We start from the raw sequence: 20893 nt of genomic DNA on the forward strand, positions 1-20893 counted from the left end.
TTCATTACCTTTAGAGATCACAGGTCATATCTATGATAATTTTGGTATTGCCATGTGGTGTTACAATCTTTTACTTAACCTTGCATTATGCAACTTGTAAATTTTTTCCTTTGCTTGAAAAGGGATTTTGAGTTTTAAGTGTTGTAAACTGATTCTGAGACTTTTTCTTTATCTGTTAAAATACTTCAGGAACTTTCATTAACACACTATATTGAGGATCTTGTTGTTCTAGATAATGAATGTTCACTCACTATTTTAAAATCAAGTTAATAAAGTTGTAAAATTTTAAAGATAAAAAAAAGGGCTTTTTTGAGAAATGGTGCCTGCCCATACCACCCACAACTTCCACGTATTCAAAGCATTGGCCTTCAGACATTGTGTGATGTTTCCCCCAGTATCTATCCCAGCCAACACCTGCGGAGCCATGTCACTGATAAAATTTATAATCATGAATTACTGCATAAACATTGTATTGTACATTTAATTTCCTTCTCTTACACAGATTTTATACAATGTATTGAAGAGGATTTTGATTTTTAATCATGTATGTCAATTACATACATTCTTGCTCATATTTTGGGGATTTCAACGTCTTCCTCGATTCTGCATTTTCCTCAATTTTGCGTTTTTTAAGTCTGGGCCATACGAAAATGTAAAATAAGGATGTCACACTAGTTAGGCCACTGAATATGTCATATCCTCTGTCTGCAGCTTTGGGTGCTGAAAACCTCCAGCACATAAAAATCTGTTTAGTCTAGTTTGAATATAGATGTTTTTCTGATCTCAACTTTACGACGATTTTGATACTTTACGCACATTTCATGTGCCACAATGTATGATCTACAATTTATAATCTACTCAGCAACAACGTTTTTCGAACTAAACTATATGAATTAAATGTGACAAATAATTAGATTCTGAAGTATATGAGGAATAATACGAAGATAGTTCGTTTATCATCAAGTAACTTTGAGAAATTCTATTAAATGAAATAATTATCCTCAAAATAACTTGGACAAGAGTTAGTTTCAGCATACAACCTAAATAAATGCACTGTTCAACATAATTCTGTGACTGTGTGGTGAAAAACATGAGCAGTAGTGAATTGGCTGCAAGGTACAAAAAAAAACATTGCTTCATTTGGCTATTTTACTTAAATTTAACAATTAATCACACTTCTTTTAAAGAAATGGCCCTAAGACTCAGTGATGGAAACTAATTGAAATCACACAATGTAAGAAACAATACTACTGTTACAGTACAAGAGTTATTGTAACCTGATCAAAACTGCTCACGCGACTTCAAGAAAGACATGATACCTCACTAAGTGGTAACTATAGCATACTGATAGCATACCCTGAGCAGCACAACTTTTGCTGGGCTCTTCATGATTTCCGTAATAGATGGCTCAGGCTTTGGCTGGCCCTGTGGTGCTGACTGAGAAGCAGAAGATGGTGAGCCTGCAGATGGTGGAGGTGGTGGCATTATTTCTTTTTCACTTATTATACGGCCCCCTCGTTTACTAGTTTTCTCAACTTGTAAAGCCATAGAGATGCCTTGTTCTTGTTTTCCAAGGCCTTGACCTTCCTGGAAAAAGAAACAGAAAATGGTAATGTGTCTGTACGAGTAGACTCATGATTATTTATAGAATGGTACTACCACGTTCAAAACAGCTTCAAACATTTGATTACTTTACAAATGCATTAATAGGATAAATAATTGACTCCATGTAAAAGAGACAAAGTTTAAGAAAGGTATGAAATTATGCTTAACGTCTGTTGCGAGTCACCAAATGCTGGTTGAATACAGTGTTGGTAATTTGTGCTCCATTTACAGCAAACAGTAGTTTTTCATGCATTTCAATGTTTATGACCTCTTATCTCCTGAACTAAGTGTCCTAGAATGACACAATTTTACATGTACACTCAGTGATATATGTAGATATGTCTGCAAAGTATGTTGCAAATAGAGCTGTTAGTAAATAAGTTACAAATTAAACTATGGAAAATCCAAGATTGAATGTAACAATATTAGAGAAGGAAAGTTGCTATTCACCATATAGCGGAGACGCTGAGTAGCGATAGGCACATCAAAAAGATTCACACAATTATAGCTTTCAGCCATTAAGGCCTTTGTCGGCAATACACACACACACACACACACACACACACACACACACGTCTGAAGTCTCAAATAATTGAAACCACACTGTGAGCAGCAACACCAGCGCATGATGGGAGTGGCGACTGGATGGGGGTAAGGCGGAGGCTAGTGTGGGGAGGGGGGGGGGGGGGGGGGTAGTATGGTGGGGTTGGTGGACAGCGAAGTGCTGCAGTTTACACGGAGGGCAGGAGGGGGGGGGGGAGTAAGTAGCGGAAAGGAGAAAAATAAAAATAAATTTAAAAAATTGGGTGTGGCGGTGAAATGACGGCTGTGTAGTGCTGGAATGGGAACAAGGATGGGGTTGGACGGATGAGGACAGTGACTAATGAAGGTTGAAACCAGGAGGGTTACGGGAAAGTAGGATGTATTGCAGGAAAAGTTCCCACCAACTCAATCCGAAAAGCTGGTGTTGGTGGGAAGGATCCATGTGGCACAGGCTGTGAAGCAGTCATTAAGGTGAGGGATATCATGTTTGGCAGCGTGTTCAGCAACAGGGTGGTCCACTTGTTTTTTGGCCACAGTTTGTTGGTGGCCATTCATGTGGACAGACAGCTTGTTGGGTGTCATGCCTACATAGAATGCAGCACAGTGGTTGCAGCTTAGCTTGTAACTCACATGACTGGTTTCACAGGTAGCCTTGCCTTTGATGGGATAGGTGATGTTAGTGACCAGACTGGAGTAGATGATGGTAGGAGGATGTATGGGTCAGGTCTTGAATCTAGGTCTATTACAGGGATGTGAGCCATGAGGTAAGGGGTTGGGAGCAGGGGTTGTGTAGGGATGGACGAGTATATTATGTAGGTTTGGTGGATAGCAGAATACTGCTAATGAACAGGTGGGAAGGATAGTGGGCAGGACATTCCTCACTTCAGGGCACGACGAGAGGTGATCGAAACCCTGGCAGAAAAGGTAATTCAGTTGCTCCAGTCTCAGGTGGTACTGAGTTACGAGGGGAATGCTCCTCTGTGGCTGGGCTGTGGGACTTTGGGAGGTGGTGGGAGACTGGAAAGATAAGGCACGGGAGATTTGTTTTTGTACAAGGATGGGAGGATAATTAAGCTCAGTGAAGGCTTCAGTGAGACCCTCGGTATATTTTGGGAGGGACTGCTCGTCACTGCTGATGCGACAGCCACGGGTGGCTAGGCTGCATGGAAAGGTCTTCTTGGTATGGAATGGGTGGCAGCTGTCAAAGTGAAGGTATTGCTGGTGGTTAGTAGGTTTGAAATGGATGGAGGTACTGATGTAGCCATCTCTAAGATGGAGGTCAACATCTAGGAAGGTGACTTGTTGGGTTGAGTAGAACCAGGTGAGGCAAATGGGGGAGAAGTTGTTGAGGTTCTGGAGGAATGTGGATAGGGTTTCCTCCAGAGCATTTGTTGAGGTTCTGCAGGACACCATATCCACATTCCACATATACAGACACAGGCAGACGTATGACTCCTTACCCTCTACCTTAAAACCCACATCCTTTTGTCTTTCCCTCTCCTTCCCTCTTTCCTGATGAAGCAACCTTGGGTTGCGAAAGCTTGAAAACACACACACACACACACACACACACACACACACACACACACACACACACAAAGGCCTTAATGGCCGAAAGCTATAATTGTGTGAATCTTTTATTGTGCCTATCGTGACTCAGCATCTCCGCTACATGGTGAGCAGCAAATCAGCAACTTTCCTTCTCTAATACGTTACAAATTAAAATATCATGCCTGATGCTGAGGTTTGGCTGCATGAATAGCGAAAATGTTCACAATAATTTTTTTCCTTTGTTGTTTTGTGAGGGGTGTCAGTGAGAGAAAGATCTGTAGAGTTTTGAAATTACGTGTAAAGTTTATTGGGGTCTCTCAGAGCTCTCATTCTCAAATACTGGATAAATCAAGTTGCATACCAGCACACTGTCTTATGCAGCCTCAAGGCAAACACACCTCTTCTAACTGCAACACTTGTTCTTATTGTGTTGAACTTTTTAACATAAGATGAGTAGATTATGACAGTATTTTAAATTTTTAAATTTGGTCAATAATTATACAAAATTTTGAAAAATAAATTTTTTTTGCCACCGGAAGCTGTCAGATAATTGAAACTATTACTGTGCCCCACGTTCCGGGGTTATTACTTAGTTTTACAGAAGGTAGTTCATAACTTCACAACACTTCATAAATCAACAGACAGTGGACAACATAATGAAATATTTCACACTGGTAGGACAATTATTACCATAATACAAAGTTTCACAAAAACATTTGAGATGAATCCAGAATAGCTAAAAGTAAAATTTATGCCATTATTCACTAACTGGATCACTGATACACTGTACCACCTAGGAGGAGGAAACAACCTTTTTCTCTCTAACACAACACTCACTGCATAAGACAGAGCTTATCTGATTACTCTCACTATGGAAGCTGATGAAGTTTATTATCTACACTCCTGGAAATTGAAATAAGAACACCATGAATTCATTGTCCCAGGAAGGGGAAACTTTATTGACACATTCCTGGGGTCAGATACATCACATGATCACACTGACAGAACCATAGGCACATAGACACAGGCAACAGAGCATGCACAATGTCGGCACTAGTACAGTGTATATCCACCTTTCGCAGCAATGCAGGCTGCTATTCTCCCATGGAGACGATCGTAGAGATGCTGGATGTAGTCCTGTGGAACGGCTTGCCATGCCATTTCCACCTGGCGCCTCAGTTGGACCAGCGTTCGTGCTGGACGTGCAGACCGCGTGAGACGACGCTTCATCCAGTCCCAAACATGCTCAATGGGGGACAGATCCGGATATCTTGCTGGCCAGGGTAGTTGACTTACACCTTCTAGAGCACGTTGGGTGGCACGGGATACATGCGGACGTGCATTGTCCTGTTGGAACAGCAAGTTCCCTTGCTGGTCTAGGAATGGTAGAACGATGGGTTCGATGACGGTTTGGATGTACCGTGCACTATTCAGTGTCCCCTCGACGATCACCAGTGGTGTACGGCCAGTGTAGGAGATCGCTCCCCACACCATGATGCCGGGTGTTGGCCCTGTGTGCCTTGGTCGTATGCAGCCCTGATTGTGGCGCTCACCTGCACGGCACCAAACACGCATACGACCATCATTGGCACCAAGGCAGAAGCGACTCTCATCGCTGAAGACGACACGTCTCCATTCGTCCCTCCATTCACGCCTGTCGCGACACCACTGGCGGCGGGCTGCACGATGTTGGGGCGTGAGCGGAAGATGGCCTAACGGTGTGCGGGACCGTAGCCCAGCTTCATGGAGACGGTTGCGAATGGTCCTCGCCGATACCCCAGGAGCAACAGTGTCCCTAATTTGCTGGGACGTGGCGGTGCGGTCCCCTACGGCACTGCGTAGGATCCTACGGTCTTGGCGTGCATCCGTGCGTTGCTGCGGTCCGGTCCCAGGTCGACGGGCATGTGCACCTTCCGCCGACCACTGGCGACAACATCGATGTACTGTGGAGACCTCACGCCCCACGTGTTGAGCAATTCGGCGGTACGTCCACCCGGCCTCCCGCATGCCCACTATGCGCCCTCGCTCAAAGTCCGTCAACTGCACATACGGTTCACGTCCACGCTGTCGCGGCATGCTACCAGTGTTAAAGACTGCGATGGAGCTCCGTATGCCACGGCAAACTGGCTGACACTGACGGCGGCGGTACACAAATGCTGCGCAGCTAGCGCCATTCGACAGCCAACACCGCGGTTCCTGGTGTGTCCGCTGTGCCGTGCGTGTGATCATTGCTTGTACAGCCCTCTCGCAGTGTCCGGAGCAAGTATGGTGGGTCTGACACACCGGTGTCAATGTGTTCTTTTTTCCATTTCCAGGAGTGTATTTCTTCGAATCAAAACAGTTATATCCATGCATAATGCTGCACAAGATTTTCAAACACACATCCTTTTTAAGAAACAACAGGTACACCACAGAATGTTCAAGCCCAAGTTTTTTATTTAATAATTGGCAGTGAAGGCAACTTTAAGAGTAAGAATAAGAGCAAAATGCAAAAATTAGAGCCCAAATCTTTACAGCTATCCCTGTGAGACTGACATAAGAAATCAACAAGTTTATATGTTCTACAGGCCCATGGCTTTATCTACAACACCACATATTTATCTACATTCTTACTCTGCTAACCAGTGTGAAGTGCATGACAGAGGGTACTTCTCAAGAACCATAAACAAGGATTTCTTCCTGTTCCATTCAAGTACAGTGTTAATGAAGAATACTGTTTTAAATGTCTCTATGCATGCTGCAATTATTCTAATATTGCCTTCATGTTCCATAAGGGTACAATATGTAGGAGGCTGCAGTACATTGCTCACTTAATACTGGTTCTTGAAATTTGTGAGTAGGCTATCACAAAACATAGTTTCATAGTGTTTATCTTCAACCATTGGTCAGTTTAGATTTTTCAACATATCAATGATACTCTCCCATGGGTCATAAAAACCTGTGATCCTCCTTTGCATAATTTCAATATACCCCGTTAGTTCTATACAATATGGATTCCGTACCCTTGAGCAATATTCTAGGATGGGGCGATGAGTGTTTTATAACAGATTTTTTTGTTGACTGACTGCATTTTCATAATATCCTACCTATGAAATAGACTGCCACCTGCTCTATCACAACTGATCCTATGTGATTGTTCCATTTACTATACCCACAAATAGTTACAGCCAGGTATTTCTAGGAATTGATTCATTCCCACTGCGATTCATTTATATTTCAGATATGGACTACTATGTTTCTGTGTTTTGTGAAGTACCCAGTTTTACATTTCAGGACATTTAAAGTGATTCTCTATCCAGCACTTTGAAATCTTACCACTAACTGAGTGAATTTTATGCAGTTTTATTTTTTATTTTCAGATAGTTTACAAATAAATGCATCAGCTGCAAAGAGTCTGAGGTTACTACTGTCTTCTAGTACAACAAGATACAGCATGAAGAGCAAGGGTTCTAATACATTTAACAGGGCATGCCTTCAATTACTTCTACATTCGGTAATGACTCTCCATTCAAGGTAACATGTTAAGTCCAATCTGCCAAGAAAGTCACAATTCAATGACAAATTTTGTTTAATACTCCAGACATTTTCATTTGGTTGATGTGGCATCGTGGCAATTGCTTTTTGTAAGTCAAGAAATACCGCATTCATATGACTGCCTTGATTCTTGCTTTACTTCCAGCAGTGGACATTGTGATGGAGGCAAATGAGGTCGGACAGCTATTGCCGTGGAATAATGCAGACAGCTGCCATGGGGGCACACAAGACACATTCTATGGGCAGATCATCTGATAGAAGTGTTTAACTGTCAGTGGTAGTATGCCAGGCAGGGCAGTTCTAATGCTAAGTTCAACTACCCGCAGGCCCCGCCTTACGTCTCGTGTCATTTCTGTGCATTCTGTCATCAGCCACCCACACATGCCGCCTGATGCGTTTATCCCTGAGCACGGTTTTGGACTTTCTGCTTCTCGCAGATTGACTCACACAGCGCACAGCTGGGGGGGGGGGGGGGGGGGTATTTTTCTCGCATCAACTTGTGTGCTGCATACTTGCAGATGCTGTAGGTACAGTTTCTTTAAATTTCTTGGTACTCAACACACCCTTCGTGCTTTACCAGTTCAACTGCTTGCATTTTGGGATCTCCTCTGTGCCAGGAATTTATCAATGATATTTGAAACAGTTGATTCAGGACACTCCCTGTCATGTAAACTATTTTGATGACATCTGGGTGACAGGTTCTACACAAGGGAAGCATTTACCAAACCTAAAGTCAGTTATCCAGTGCCTTCTGGAGAATGGCCTCTGTTCCAAGCTGAAAAAGTGCAATTTTTTCCTCCACAAGGATGCATTTCTTGGGACATCTGCTGAGCAAAGGTGGCCTCATTCCTACGGATGACGATGTCAAAGCCATCAGCAACATGCCAGTGTCCCAGAACCTGAAGGTGCTCCGGTCTTTTTTATGCACGAGTTCATATTATGTTAAGTTCATTCCCCAGCCCATTCACATCTGCCATCCTCTTAATCGCTTTCTCTAAAAGGGCACTGAGTTTCTCTGGTCTGTAGAGTGTCAACAGACTTTTCAGTCCCTCAAGCAGTATTTGTGCTTTTCTCCGTTTGGCTTCTTTCACACTGGGTAAACCTTTAACCCTGAACTGTTACATCCTAGTATGGCATTGGCGCAACTCTGTCCCTTCAGAAATGAGATGGCACTGAGCAGCACATCACTCACACATCAAAGACTTTTCCACAGACCAGCTTAATTATTCTCAGATGAAAAAGGAGGCATTAGCTATCATTTTTGGAATTAACAAGTTTCACATTTACTTGTAGGGGGCGAAGTTCCAACTGGTCACCAACCACATGCCACTGATTTCCTTATCAGTTCTTGTTCTGAGCTGCCAGACAGTACTGCCCACCAGTTGCAGAGATAGGCACTTTTTCTCAGTAATTATTCTTATGATGTATGTTACTGATTCATCTCTCAGACCACAAATGTGGATGCACTTCTGCGGCTTCCGGTGGGGCTTGCTCCAGAGTTCGATGAGCAGGAGGCTCTAGTGTTCATCTTGGATGATAGCTGGTAGCAAACCTTGTTGGATTTTCCATTACAGCAAGAGAGGTTGTGACTCGCCACAGCGGACGATCCACTGTTCTGAAAAACCATTATGGCTATCCGGTTGGGTTTCCAGGTCAGGTCTCCCACATGAGTGAGTGCACGATGTCCAGCTGGTCCTTCTGCTTGGCACAGAGGAGCAAAGCTGTTGGGTGGTCATTCCCTCAGCATTGCATCTTTGTGCATCCTTGCATACTCCAGCTACTGCATGCTTCGCACTGCGGTATGAAGGCTTTAGCGTAACATTGTATATACTTGCCAGCGATCAACTGTGACATCAAACATCAAGTGTGGGCTTATAGGGCCTGCGAGCAGAACTAGGCTGCACTGCCAAGCCAGATTTCCCCTTGGCCAATCCTGAACCACACACCCATGTCAATTCCGCTGTTTGGTTTTTGGGCAGCATGAGGTTGTTGTTGTTGGCCAATGCCTTGTACAATTCCCAGAACAGCCCCAAGTTGTTCTCCACACTATAGACTGCTATTGTTTGAGTGTTATTGGTCAGTATTGCTACTGAGGGATCTCCCATGACCCTCATGTCTGCTAATGGCTGGCAGTTTGTGTCACAGGAGTCTGAAGAGTTTTGCATTTGAAATTGCATCCAGCATTTGAGGACTGTCCTGTTTCACTCGACTTCTAACTTGGAGGTGGAGTGCTTAATGTGTACGTTCAAGACCCAAATGAAGAAGTCCATTTCTGCCTCTTCCCACGACAATGTGTTGTCAAGTTTTCTGGCTATGAACTCAATGACACTATTCAAGAGGCGCAATGCAGTGAAATGGTTGCATGGGCACAACCCATGGGGTCTCCTAGATTTGTTGCAACCCGAGTCGCATACCTCGGTCCGCTGTGGCCCCACTGCATTTTCCTCCTGAGACTGCCATTTGGGCCTGGTCTTTTAGCAGGCAGCAAGGGTGGCTGCTGAAGTCATGATCGGCCATAAAGATCGGCAGTTGATTGTGGTGGATATCAGTTGGGAGCAGTAACCCATCAAGGCTGTTGGGCCATCACTGCTACACTCTCCCAGTCACCTGGCAGGGGCTCTCGCAACATTGTTCCGAGGGCAGGTTCCCACTTGCTGTGTCGTGCTTCCACGTTGTGGTCCCCCTTCACCCTCGGCAATCCTCCGCTTCACCTGCAACCTTCGACCCTGGTGACACTTCATCCCTTGTTTACCAATGCGGAGTCCATGGATTCTGACCTGCCCTCCACCACACCCCTTGCCTCCTCTCCCCTCTAGCCGGGAGATGTGGCCTGACTCCAACCACTGCCAGTGGACAAGCTGCAGCCTCAGCCTCTGCACCTTTTCACACCTCCTGTGGAGCCATCATTGTTGGCATTGTTTCCTTCAGAGGTCGGTACGTTACTGGGGTCTCCAACGCTCTCTCCGGTTTAGTGCTTGAGTTTATGGCCCAACCCTGGTAATTTTAGGCCTTATGTGGCCTTCTCAAGGAAAGGGATTTAGTATCCCTGCCAGCAGACATAGCAATAAGAGGCAGATGAACTGACATGGGGGACACGTGACGCATCGTATGGGAAGACCACCGATCAAATTGTTTACCAGTTAGCGGCAGTAAGCTGGGTGGGGCAGTTCTAACACCGAGTTCAACTATCGTGGACATCGTGTTACGCATCATGCCATTTCTGTGTATTCAGTCATCAGCCACCCATGCCTGCCACATGCTATTCTTATGCCTGAACACAGCTCTACGCAGTTTCAGACTTTCTGCTTCCCATAGATTGACTCGCGTGCAGATTTTATTCCTCTGGTGGGGTGCTGGTCCCTAGCTTGTTGTCAACCCACCGTGTGCCTGTACCGTACCTTGTGTAAACACTGTTGTTTAGCAGTGTTGTCATCCCTGTGAAGATACTGAACTTGGCTTTCAAGATGTCATCTCAGAAAAGTGAGTTGCAAGACCAGAATCTCACTTGATTGGAATACAGGCGACTGTTCTGATCAAAATACCTCATTATGATTGTGCTTAGAATGTGTTCTAAGATTCTACAATAAATGAATGTCAATATTAGTCTTATGGGTCACATCTGCTAACCTTCTTGGAGACGGGTGTGACCTGTGCTTTTTTTCAAATACAGGATGCAGTTTTTGTTAGATGGATCAATCGCATATTATAGTTATAAGAGGGTTTAACTTAGCTGCAAATTCTGTATAAAATGAAATAAGGATTCCACCAGGAATTGAGTCTTTTTCAACTTTATTAACTTCTGCTGTTATCTCAATGCCACTGACAGTAATATCAATATCTCTCATCTTTACTGCCCTCAATTTTAGTTCCTGTATCCTTCATGTGTGTCTGGACACTAATTTTTGTACCACTGACAGATTTTAAACAGTCCAGAATTTCTTTGGGTTTGGTACGTCTTCCATTAAGATCCTGGTACAATGGTCAACCTTTTGACAGGAATACATATTTCATTTAACATATTTCTAACTACAGCTCCGTGCCTTGTTTTCCATTTACTGTGCAGAATTGTTCTGACCACAGAAGCTTTTCTGGTATAGCAGCTTGTTGTATGTTTGTCAGGTTTGCAGCCAGACCCTAAAAAAGCAAATTGACATACTATTTTGGCATTCAACTGGGCAGTCAACCTCAGATGCAATGCTGAACTGCTGAAAAGCCAGATCCATTGCCCACTGTGTGTGCACCAGAAGCTGTCAGTGCTCTTCCCTCGCAGAGTGCACATGCAGTGCCACTTGTGATGAATGATGGGAGGGGAGATATATAACAATTGAGACAACTGCCAGATCTGCTTTTGATGTAATACCTGTTAAATGGGGTGGTTCCACTTTTGCTTAAAGGAAACTCATGGTCTCAGTTAATGAGATTACCTCTTAACGTAATCCCTACTGTTTCCTTAAGGACACTACTCCAATACCACTGATGCAACAGCAGCTACTAATGTGTCAGCACATTTCCTACAGTGACCCTCAATTGAACAGTGCTCAAGCAGTATAGGTTTCCTGTTTTGTTGAAATCTTGTGTGGCAACAGTGTTCTGTGTATCTATCATGGACCATACGAACTGCATGACCTAAATCAAGCTTTTCTCCCAGAACATGGAATTTTGTATCTGACAGGCTTCCTTTGTCCAACGTCGTCCAGCCATCCAGTGCTCTGGTCTTGACAAGTAGATGGAATGAAGTGCTGATGTTAGATCTCTTCAAAATTCTTCCAATTTTAGAGGACACACTCCAAGCACAAGGAAGGAAATTAACTGTTTACATCCACCTTCCTGTGCTTTTCGGAATAATCCGAACTTCACAGGTGTCTCACTGCCATCTTCAATGCTGACAACTTGCCAGAAGATATTCCTTGTATCACTGCTGGAAACAGAAAACATAAATATGGAACTAGCTCCAGAGATGGATCACAACAACGAAGAGGGCATCACCAAAGCAGGTGTACAGTCAGCAGGCATAAACACAGAGCTGATTACAAAAGTTGCTGATGACAATATGAAGGGTGACTCCAAGCTGGCAATAGTTGCTGTACTATCACAGAACACAGCCGATATTCACATGCCATGCTAGTGACACCATATGACCTGAGCAGTTTGGCTAGTACAGGGCTGTATACAAGGCTTGCCAGAATCAGCTACAGGCACTCCATGTTTGGTACTCACCATGCTCCATCTTTCTCAAGTTTCCTGCACACTCATTTACTTCTTTGTGATGTGAACTCCGCTTGCATATTAATCTACGAGAAACTGCTTACAGATTAACCTTTGGGCTAATGAACAACTGCTGTGCATTGGACTCTGCTTATGGACAAACTGTCTAACTTACAAGTGAATGCTGCCTATTGACTCTGCTCCGGCTCACTGCCAGACACTGTATGCAGTTGTACTGTGTACCATTGCCAGTGTGCAACACATACTCGCTGAAATAGAGAAAAACTGAGCACCTAAAGTCTATCTTCAAACATAATGCCTACTCTGATTAGTGGATTTGCACATTATGACATTTGGACCAGGAAAATGGATGTAGAACAGTTGCTTTCTTTAAACAATGGAATATCCAGGATGGAATGTAAGAATATTATGGAAACGACAGTTGCTACTCACCATATAGCAGAGGTGGTGAGTCGCAGATAGGCATGGCAGCCTCGCTTCAGCTGCCAGAGACTGTGATCATGTAGTGTGAATTGCATTTCCATGAGAGAGAGAGTCTTTTTGACAAAGGCCTTGTTCGCCGAAAGGTTATTGCATGATGATTTTCGTTTTTCTTTTCTTTTTCTTTTTTCCCCTGCGATTCAGCATCTTTGCTGTATGGTGAGTAGCAACTATCCTTTTCATTATATAGTTGCCTTCCTTACTTATACTGAGTGTGTGTCCCCCAAAAGTGGGAGAATTTTAAGATGACTTTGTTTTGTCAACTACCCAAGATCAGTGAGATATTAGGCTCTGTTAAGGATGATTTGGGACTAAATGAGCCTGGCATGGACAGATTTCTTTTTCAAGTGAGAAAGCTTATGGCCTATGATAGGTGTACAGAACACTGTCACCACAGAAAACCTCAACAACAAGAAAAGTCTGTATTGACTGAGCACTGTTTCACAAAGGAGCACAGTACGAATGCTAAAACATTATATCAGTTTGATTTTTAGGATCTTGCTGCAAACCTGAAAAACATATCAGCCACTGTTTCATTAGAATTTTTTGTTTTCCAGAGACTGTATGCCATGGAGAGCTCTACCACCACAAACTGTTCTACCAGGTGCACATCTATCCAGTGCTTGGTCAGCTATCCTAAATTTGAACCAAAGTTCCTCAACAGGTTCCTAGCCCTAGCCTTGCTTTTATGTCCATTTGCACTATAACTACCATAGAAATTTTTGTGCCTGCTGTTCCAGGCCTTTTTAAGTTATGTTCAATTCCCAGCTTCATGCAACATACTTTAACGTGTATACAGGGATGTGCAACACACTCCATATAGATACACAGCTGAAATGTGCTTTGTGGCCACTTGTTTATACTGGGTGTGTATGGAGAAAAAAAGATTTCCCCCAGAATGTCTGGTTAAAAATACACTTTTTTCCCAGGTGAAAATACACCATACATTTTTTCTGTGCTAAGTGACAATATACTTTCCCTCAAAGTTGTAAAACTTGTCAATCCCTCAAATGGTGAAGGTTTTATATAACCGCATGGAACTTCCCGGTGCTATAGAAATGAAACTCAACAAAAAAACAATGTGTTTTGGAAAGATCTTTGATGCCTGGCAACATCTACATTGCACGTTTTTGAATTGCGGAAGTATATACAGGAACCCTACCAAATACAGCGACAGGACTTCCACGAAATACAGCATGGTCCTTCTGAAGCAATGAAATCAAGATTGTGATGCACTTTTGTCAGCAAGTCATAGTTCAAGTCGCGTTATCTTGCCAGCCAATGACAGCAGATATTCAGAGCATAAGACACATGATGCAGTAAGTCAGTAGCAACATCACTCTCAAGTAGCACAAACACACAAATAGGAGAAGTTAATGGTTTAAATTAATATATATAGACCATAGCTACAAGAAAAGCTATGCTTTTCGCACACAACATTGGTCGTCAAAAATTTTTCCCCCTGAGGGTGCATTTAGGCAGGGTCCTAAGAACACAGCTTAAATTGTAGCAGCTGAATATTTCTGACAAGCACAATTATAAATTTCATTGTTGTGCACTGAACATTTCATGGGTTACTTGGATGAACGCATGTTCCATCAAGCACTTCGACTTTTCCATATAGAAATAAATTAATGTGCAATTACTCAAGAAGTCACGTCTCACTTTTTTTTTTTAAAGAATAATTATATTTTTGCCATTACTATTGCAAAATTTGTAATCCATGAAAGAACTAAAATAAATATGAAAAACTAATCTTGAAACGTGGTCTTTTTTGCGTGTTTTACTTTTTAAGATACATCACACACAAATGTGCCAGTAAAATATTAAACAATGACATAAACGATTGCTCTTCTGGAATGAACACTTTTCTAGTGACTGGCCCTCAGCATTAAGTTTTGAATGAGAGTCTAACACTCTGTGATTTCAGAAATTCACTGCACATTCTCACATGTAAATAATTCATCTTGCATAAAAGGAAAGTTAATTTGAAAGTAACGTTTCTCAAACCACGATTACCAGTATTTTACCGTGACCTGTTAGAAAACAAACTGTTGTGACATTACGCTCATTGAAACGAGGTCCACGAGAAAAACACAGTGAAAGCAGTTTGTTGCCATGAAGTACTGCACAATCTTTGAAACATTTTGCTGCTGGTAGATGCTTGTGTGTGCACTGTTTTGTTATTGTAAATGGCACATTTTCTTTGCAACTAAAATTTTATTTAGGTGTTATTCTCTCATTTATGTTTAATTGCTGCAGTATTATTTTGCAGTAGCAGGCAAAAGTAGAATTCTTTCTTATTCTGTTCTTACCAGCCAAAATTAAAAAAATCTGACTGAAAATTAAAATAATGAAAAATTCGCAGGTTTTTCCTGAGTTTATCCTGGATGAAAAAATTCTGGGTTTTTCCCAGACTTCCCAGTTATTCCAGGGATTATACACCCTATTATATCCACTTATCTTTTTCAATCTGGTTTGTGGCAGGGTTGTGGTGGGTACAAATTGGACTGCACCCAGAGTTCTTTCCACTGTAGTACAGAGATTGGCATTTGTAGCTGATTCAACATTAACATAATTGCAACAAGGCATTCCAATGGCATCACAAGGTCATTATGATTCTTGTGTGTGCCTTCGCTCACGTGCTATTTTGTGTGTGTGTGTGTGTGTGTGTGTGTGTGTGTGTGTGTGTGTGTGGTGACTGTATACACAAAATTCAAAATGGAACGGGCTGTATACTTATGCAGCATCTATTGCCTACGATCCTCATTTTGAGAGTTTCAAACAGTAACCAGAGTATAACACAATATACTTCAAACTAATTTTACATGACTGCTTACTTTGAAACCATATTTGGCCATAATTTTGGCTGCAACAGAACCTCCAAATGACAATCCATATTTTTCACCAGAAACTTGTGGTAGCTTCTGTCCATCTGCCCCAGGAGGTGCAGCAGGAGCTGGGCTTGGTTCCTGAAGAGAGGGAGGAGGAGCAATGGCAACACCTCCCACACGTGGTGTGGTTGGCTTCTCCTCTTCTTCTTCATCACTGTCTCTGCGTCCAGCAAAACCAGTCGTCTGCTTTGATCTTCTCTCATCAGAATTATCATACCTGTAAAAAATGAACAGAACTCAGTTTCAAACACATGCATTGTCAAACATTTTCCTTAATCTGGTGAATAACTTAATAGCTGCCATCCATAAACACATAAAATGGCAAGAGGTAGGTTAAGTTTAATAAGTAAAGAACAACAGAAATTTAGGCCATCTTCTCCTACACCCCATATCTTTATCTGAAAGAACCCCTGCCCCAATGTAAATATGTCCTGCCAAAACTTGTAATTCTTTGCTAAGCAATCCTTTTCAATTCTTCAAAATTTGATGGCAAATTGCCATAAAGTTTAACAAGATCACTGATTTCATAGAATGAGTTTTCTAGAGTGTCAGGCTGAATATCCATCACATTAATTTGTACATTATTCAGTATGTCCTCAATATCACATGATTTAAGTGTTTGCAAAAACCTACAGTTTACCAGAAACCATCATGAAGTCACAAACATCTCTCACTGAACTGATTTTATAGCAGCATTAAAATGCATTTCATTTTATCATTTTTCTAACGAAAATTTACCCAGCTTCCTAGACAGCTTTTCACAATTTGAGAAATGGTCCAACGTTTTCTCATCAATATGTTTCACAAAGAGCTTGTTTTCTGTTTGGAAGGCCTTTAAATCTGTTTGCATGTAAGATATTAATTTGTTTTTCCTCATATTCAGCATATTTAACTCATTAATTAAATCTGTCAAAAATCCAAGTTCTATTAACCACTGAAGATCTTTAAGCTCTGGAACACATTTGCCTTTTTCTATCACAAATATGATGACTCCAAATGATTAGCCCTTTATTTATAAAACAGTCATGGGCCATAAGGAGAAGACATGTGGGTCTGCGGCTTGCTGTCTGCAGCTCTAGAGACTTTCTGAATAAGTCGTATGTTAGCATTAGAGACTGCATGTTAGCATTGACTGACTGGGAAGCACTTCAATACAAACCACTCTCTCTGCACAGACACACACCATCAGTTCACTCACAGAAGGCACAACATGTGGTAGAATGAAGAAAGCACCACATTAGGGAAATAGATATGTCCATGTGTAAGCCAAATGTCAATGTCAGTGATTAACATAGTCCAACTCAGTGTCCAAAAAACAGCCAAATATTGCAAGTGTTCCATGGCAGTCCTTAAATCTGCCAAAGTTGTTTACCAACACGAACTGGTGCTGATAGATGTATGACTCCACACTGCACCTAGCAACCTTACTGGATATATGCATAATTGTATTGACTGATCCATGGACCTGTCTGGCAGGATTGCAACAGTAAATGCATAAAACTACTTGTAGAAAATGTAGATGACAGACAGAAAGTTGCTAGGAAAATCCTAAGGAAATGAAATAAAATATGAATTCGTAACTGTTGCTCACCAGTCTGGTGCCGTTACCAGATAGGATAGACTTGGTCATATGAATAAGAGTTTGTTTAGTTGCAGAGTCAATTAGTAAGAGCGAGAACATAATGAACACAGGTGCTACAAGAGAGGCATTTTGTTCCACACAGAGGTTTGTTTACAGATAAAATATCAAGAACTCATATTTCAAGAAAAATCCAGCAACTTTCCTTCCACACACATGCAAAATGACGATGCTGGTAAATCACAGCAATTCTAACTCATATGTAGCAGTATCAGTCGTCGTTCTTCCTTCATATGTAGCAACTGTTATTCTTTGATAAACATCAACATGGTTATGCATATATTAAAATAGCAACAGGAGACTAATAGCAGCTATTTAATGAAACTGGAGCAGTAATTCAAAAACAGAAGTATTTTATTAATCATTTATTTAATTTTTTGTTGTTTACAGAAATTTGAGGATTGACTGAAATGTAATGCCTCTGCCTTCATTAATTGGGTTTGGATGGGAATATTTTAATAAATAAAATGCAGAAATAATCCTTAGGATGTGATCTTTAATTACCAATAATCATTTTTCCACATAATCACCAGCCGATTGGATACATTTCTGCCAACGATGAACAAGTTTTTTGAAGCCGTCACGGAAGAAGTCGACACTCTGTTTCCGCAACCACAGTCTCACTGTTCTCTCAATGTCTTCATCAGAAGGATAATGATGTTCCTGCAAATTGTCTTCCATTATCAGGAACAGATGGCAGTCAGACGGTTCTAAATCTGGACTGTATGGAGGAAGCCGTGTGGTGGTAAGATTCAGTCTCTGAAGTTCTGCCGTGGTGGCACGCGAAGTGTGTGGTTTGGCATTGTCATGCTGCAGGAAAACGTTTCCCTTTCCCTTTTGGACCCTTGTTAGCCATCATTTCAGAGTTCGCAGTGTTGTGATGTAACGCTCTGAATTTATTGTTGTTACACGATCGAGGAAATCAACATGGATAACACCATCTGCATTCCAGAACACTGTGGCCATGATTTTTCCAGCTGAGGGCTACGTCTTGAATTTCTTTTTCTGGGGCGAGTCTTTGTGTCGATATCCCATAGACTGACATTTCATCTCTGGGTCATAATGGTGTACCCACGTTTCGTCTCCTGTCACAACTGAATGGAGAAAGGCGTCATCTTCATTCTTGTAATGCGAGAGGAGTTCCTGGCAAATTTCAAGTCTGTGTGCTTTCATTTCAGGGGTCAGCATCCGGGGTACCCATCATGCACAGGTCTTCCGATAGCCAAGCAAAGCGATAATGTGATCCACACGTTCTTGTGAAATGCTGACTGTGCTTGCAATTTCTTTCTGAGTGATATGACAATCGTACTGAATCGATCTGTCAACATTTTGCTTGTGAAATTCAGTGGTTGCTGTCACAGGATGTCCAACTCCTTGTTTGTCACACAGGTCAGATGTTGCCGTCTCAACATCTTTAAACTTACTGGATCTGTGCTAAGGGGGTGGGGGTGGGGAGGGGGGGGGGAATTCCCCATATTGAAGAATGCCTCTTCCATGCAACACACGAAAAGGGGGACTTATGACAGGAACCTGCTGATCCAAAAGAAGTCTTCCCAGTTTGTTTGTAGGTCTGGCCCTCAAAGAAGAAGTGGTTATGGGGAAGGGGGAAGCTGGTTAGGTGACAATAAATGAGGTTTTCAAAAGATTTTCAGGGAGCTGTTGGGAGGAGTAGCGTTCTAGGACTGTGAGGATAAGGGATGTTAGTGCAAAGCAAGGTTACAAAGATTGTCCAGGTGGGAAAGGAGGGGATGAATTTGATACAGTCCAAGAAGTGGTTGGTATCTTTTATGTAATATGGGAAGCTCTGTATGATGAGTTGGAGATGAAGATCAACCAGGCCTGAGATCTGTTCTGTGGGAGCTTTACAGTCATCTACTATGGGGTGGCTGGATATGGTTGGTTTTGCGTATTTTGTGACGTATTTATAGACAATTTGGATGCATAGATCAGAAAGGATAAGGAGTTCTAGTGAAGCAGCTGTGAATCCTTGTCAGGAGGCAACAGTTTTACAGACTTTCTGTATTGCAGTCTGGTTGGAGGGAATGGAGTCATGAGGAACACTTTTATATGTCGAAGTGCCCAAGGGCTGACGATACAACTCTGTAACATACATCTCATGGTCAAGTATAAAAGTAGCGGAGACTTTATCTGCAGGAAAAACGATGATAGTGTGTCTGCTTTCAGTTCATGTGTAGTTCGAGACACAGTTTGCATAAGATTTGGTGTTCCAGTCCCCCCCCCCCCCCCCCCCTTCAAGGAAGAACTGAGAAGCAGTGCTAGAAGTGAGGAATTCCTGGAATACTTGGATAGAATGTTTTGGGGGAGAGAAGGAGGGTCCCTTTGGGATTTGGGTTAGATCTGTTCTGGACAGGGTTCAATGGGCACTACTTTGATTGTGGGTTAGGATTGTGTGGTGAAATGTCTTTTCCAGTTGATGTTACGGGTGGATGAGAGGAAATCTTTATCTAGGACACTGTGACTGAAATTGAATGTGGAACAGAAGGTTAGCCCTTCGGCTCAAGATCAGCGATGGGTCTGATTGAGAGGTTAAGGAATGAATGAGGGCTGTAGCTGTGAGATGTTGGAGTTTCATTAGGGTTATGATTGTGCTTAGGGATGTGGGGGAGGGGGGGGGCAGATATGCCAGGATTGGGTTGGCAAGTAAGGAGCCAGGCACGTCTTGCTGGCTGGGAAGATGGTGAGCAGTTGGTGCAGTGCTAATGATGGAAGATGTGAGAGGAAAATTGTGTTTGTGTGTGTGTGTGTGTGTGTGTGTGTGTGTGTGTGTGTGTGTGTAAGTACGTGCCTGTGCGTGTAGGCGGGGTCACCATTTTTGAGATATTCAACAGACTGCACAGTTTCTTTAGGTGGTATGAGGCATATTGTTCAAGTTTGTGGCTCATTTCATCGACCTTATATTGAGTGTGCTGGCACATCCAGGGGTTGGGGATTCTAGACAGCTGTTGAGAGTGGTGGTTAGCAAAGAGAGTGTAAAAGTGTTGGCCAAGGACAAGGTGCTTACAGGCTTAGGTATGCTTAGTCTTGAATTTAAGGAGGGACTGGTGGAAGGGTGTTTTGCAAATAGAGAAGGGTACATTTAATATGAGGCCTTTGGGAGTAAAACCAAAGGTTACGTAAGACTGGAGGAAAGATATGAAGAATGGTTCTTTGGCTATGGCAAGAGCAAGTTTGCAGGAGGAATGTAGGTATTGAAGTATAGGGTTAATGAACATGATGAGAATGAGGAAAAGATGATTCAGGAAGAAATAAATATATTGTAACAAAAGGATACTTGCGCTACATCGTCATTGATGTTGCCTGCCTGCACTAATGAATGCCAGTAACATGTATTTGGGTACATGTATTTTGAAATGTAGCAGAAATCCGGAATTTTTTTCATTGTTCCCTTGTTTCTTATCGT

At 42.4% G+C, this 20893-nt stretch overlaps 1 protein-coding gene across 2 annotated transcripts in view; it reads right to left on the bottom strand.

Annotated features, from left to right (window-relative positions):
- LOC124613892 (splicing factor 45) overlaps window positions 1-20893 on the bottom strand; it is a 93644-nt gene that overhangs the window by 53107 nt on the left and 19644 nt on the right. For both annotated transcript variants that reach the window (XM_047142630.1, XM_047142632.1), the window contains exons 6-7: window positions 15780-16050; window positions 1357-1587 (exon numbers count right to left, since the gene is read on the bottom strand). In XM_047142630.1, the coding sequence (XP_046998586.1) occupies window positions 1357-1587; window positions 15780-16050 (502 nt within the window). The remainder of the gene's footprint in view (window positions 1-1356; window positions 1588-15779; window positions 16051-20893) is intronic.

The sequence above is a fragment of the Schistocerca americana genome, chromosome 4 (assembly GCF_021461395.2).
Source record: "Schistocerca americana isolate TAMUIC-IGC-003095 chromosome 4, iqSchAmer2.1, whole genome shotgun sequence".
Lineage (NCBI taxonomy): Eukaryota > Metazoa > Arthropoda > Insecta > Orthoptera > Acrididae > Schistocerca > Schistocerca americana.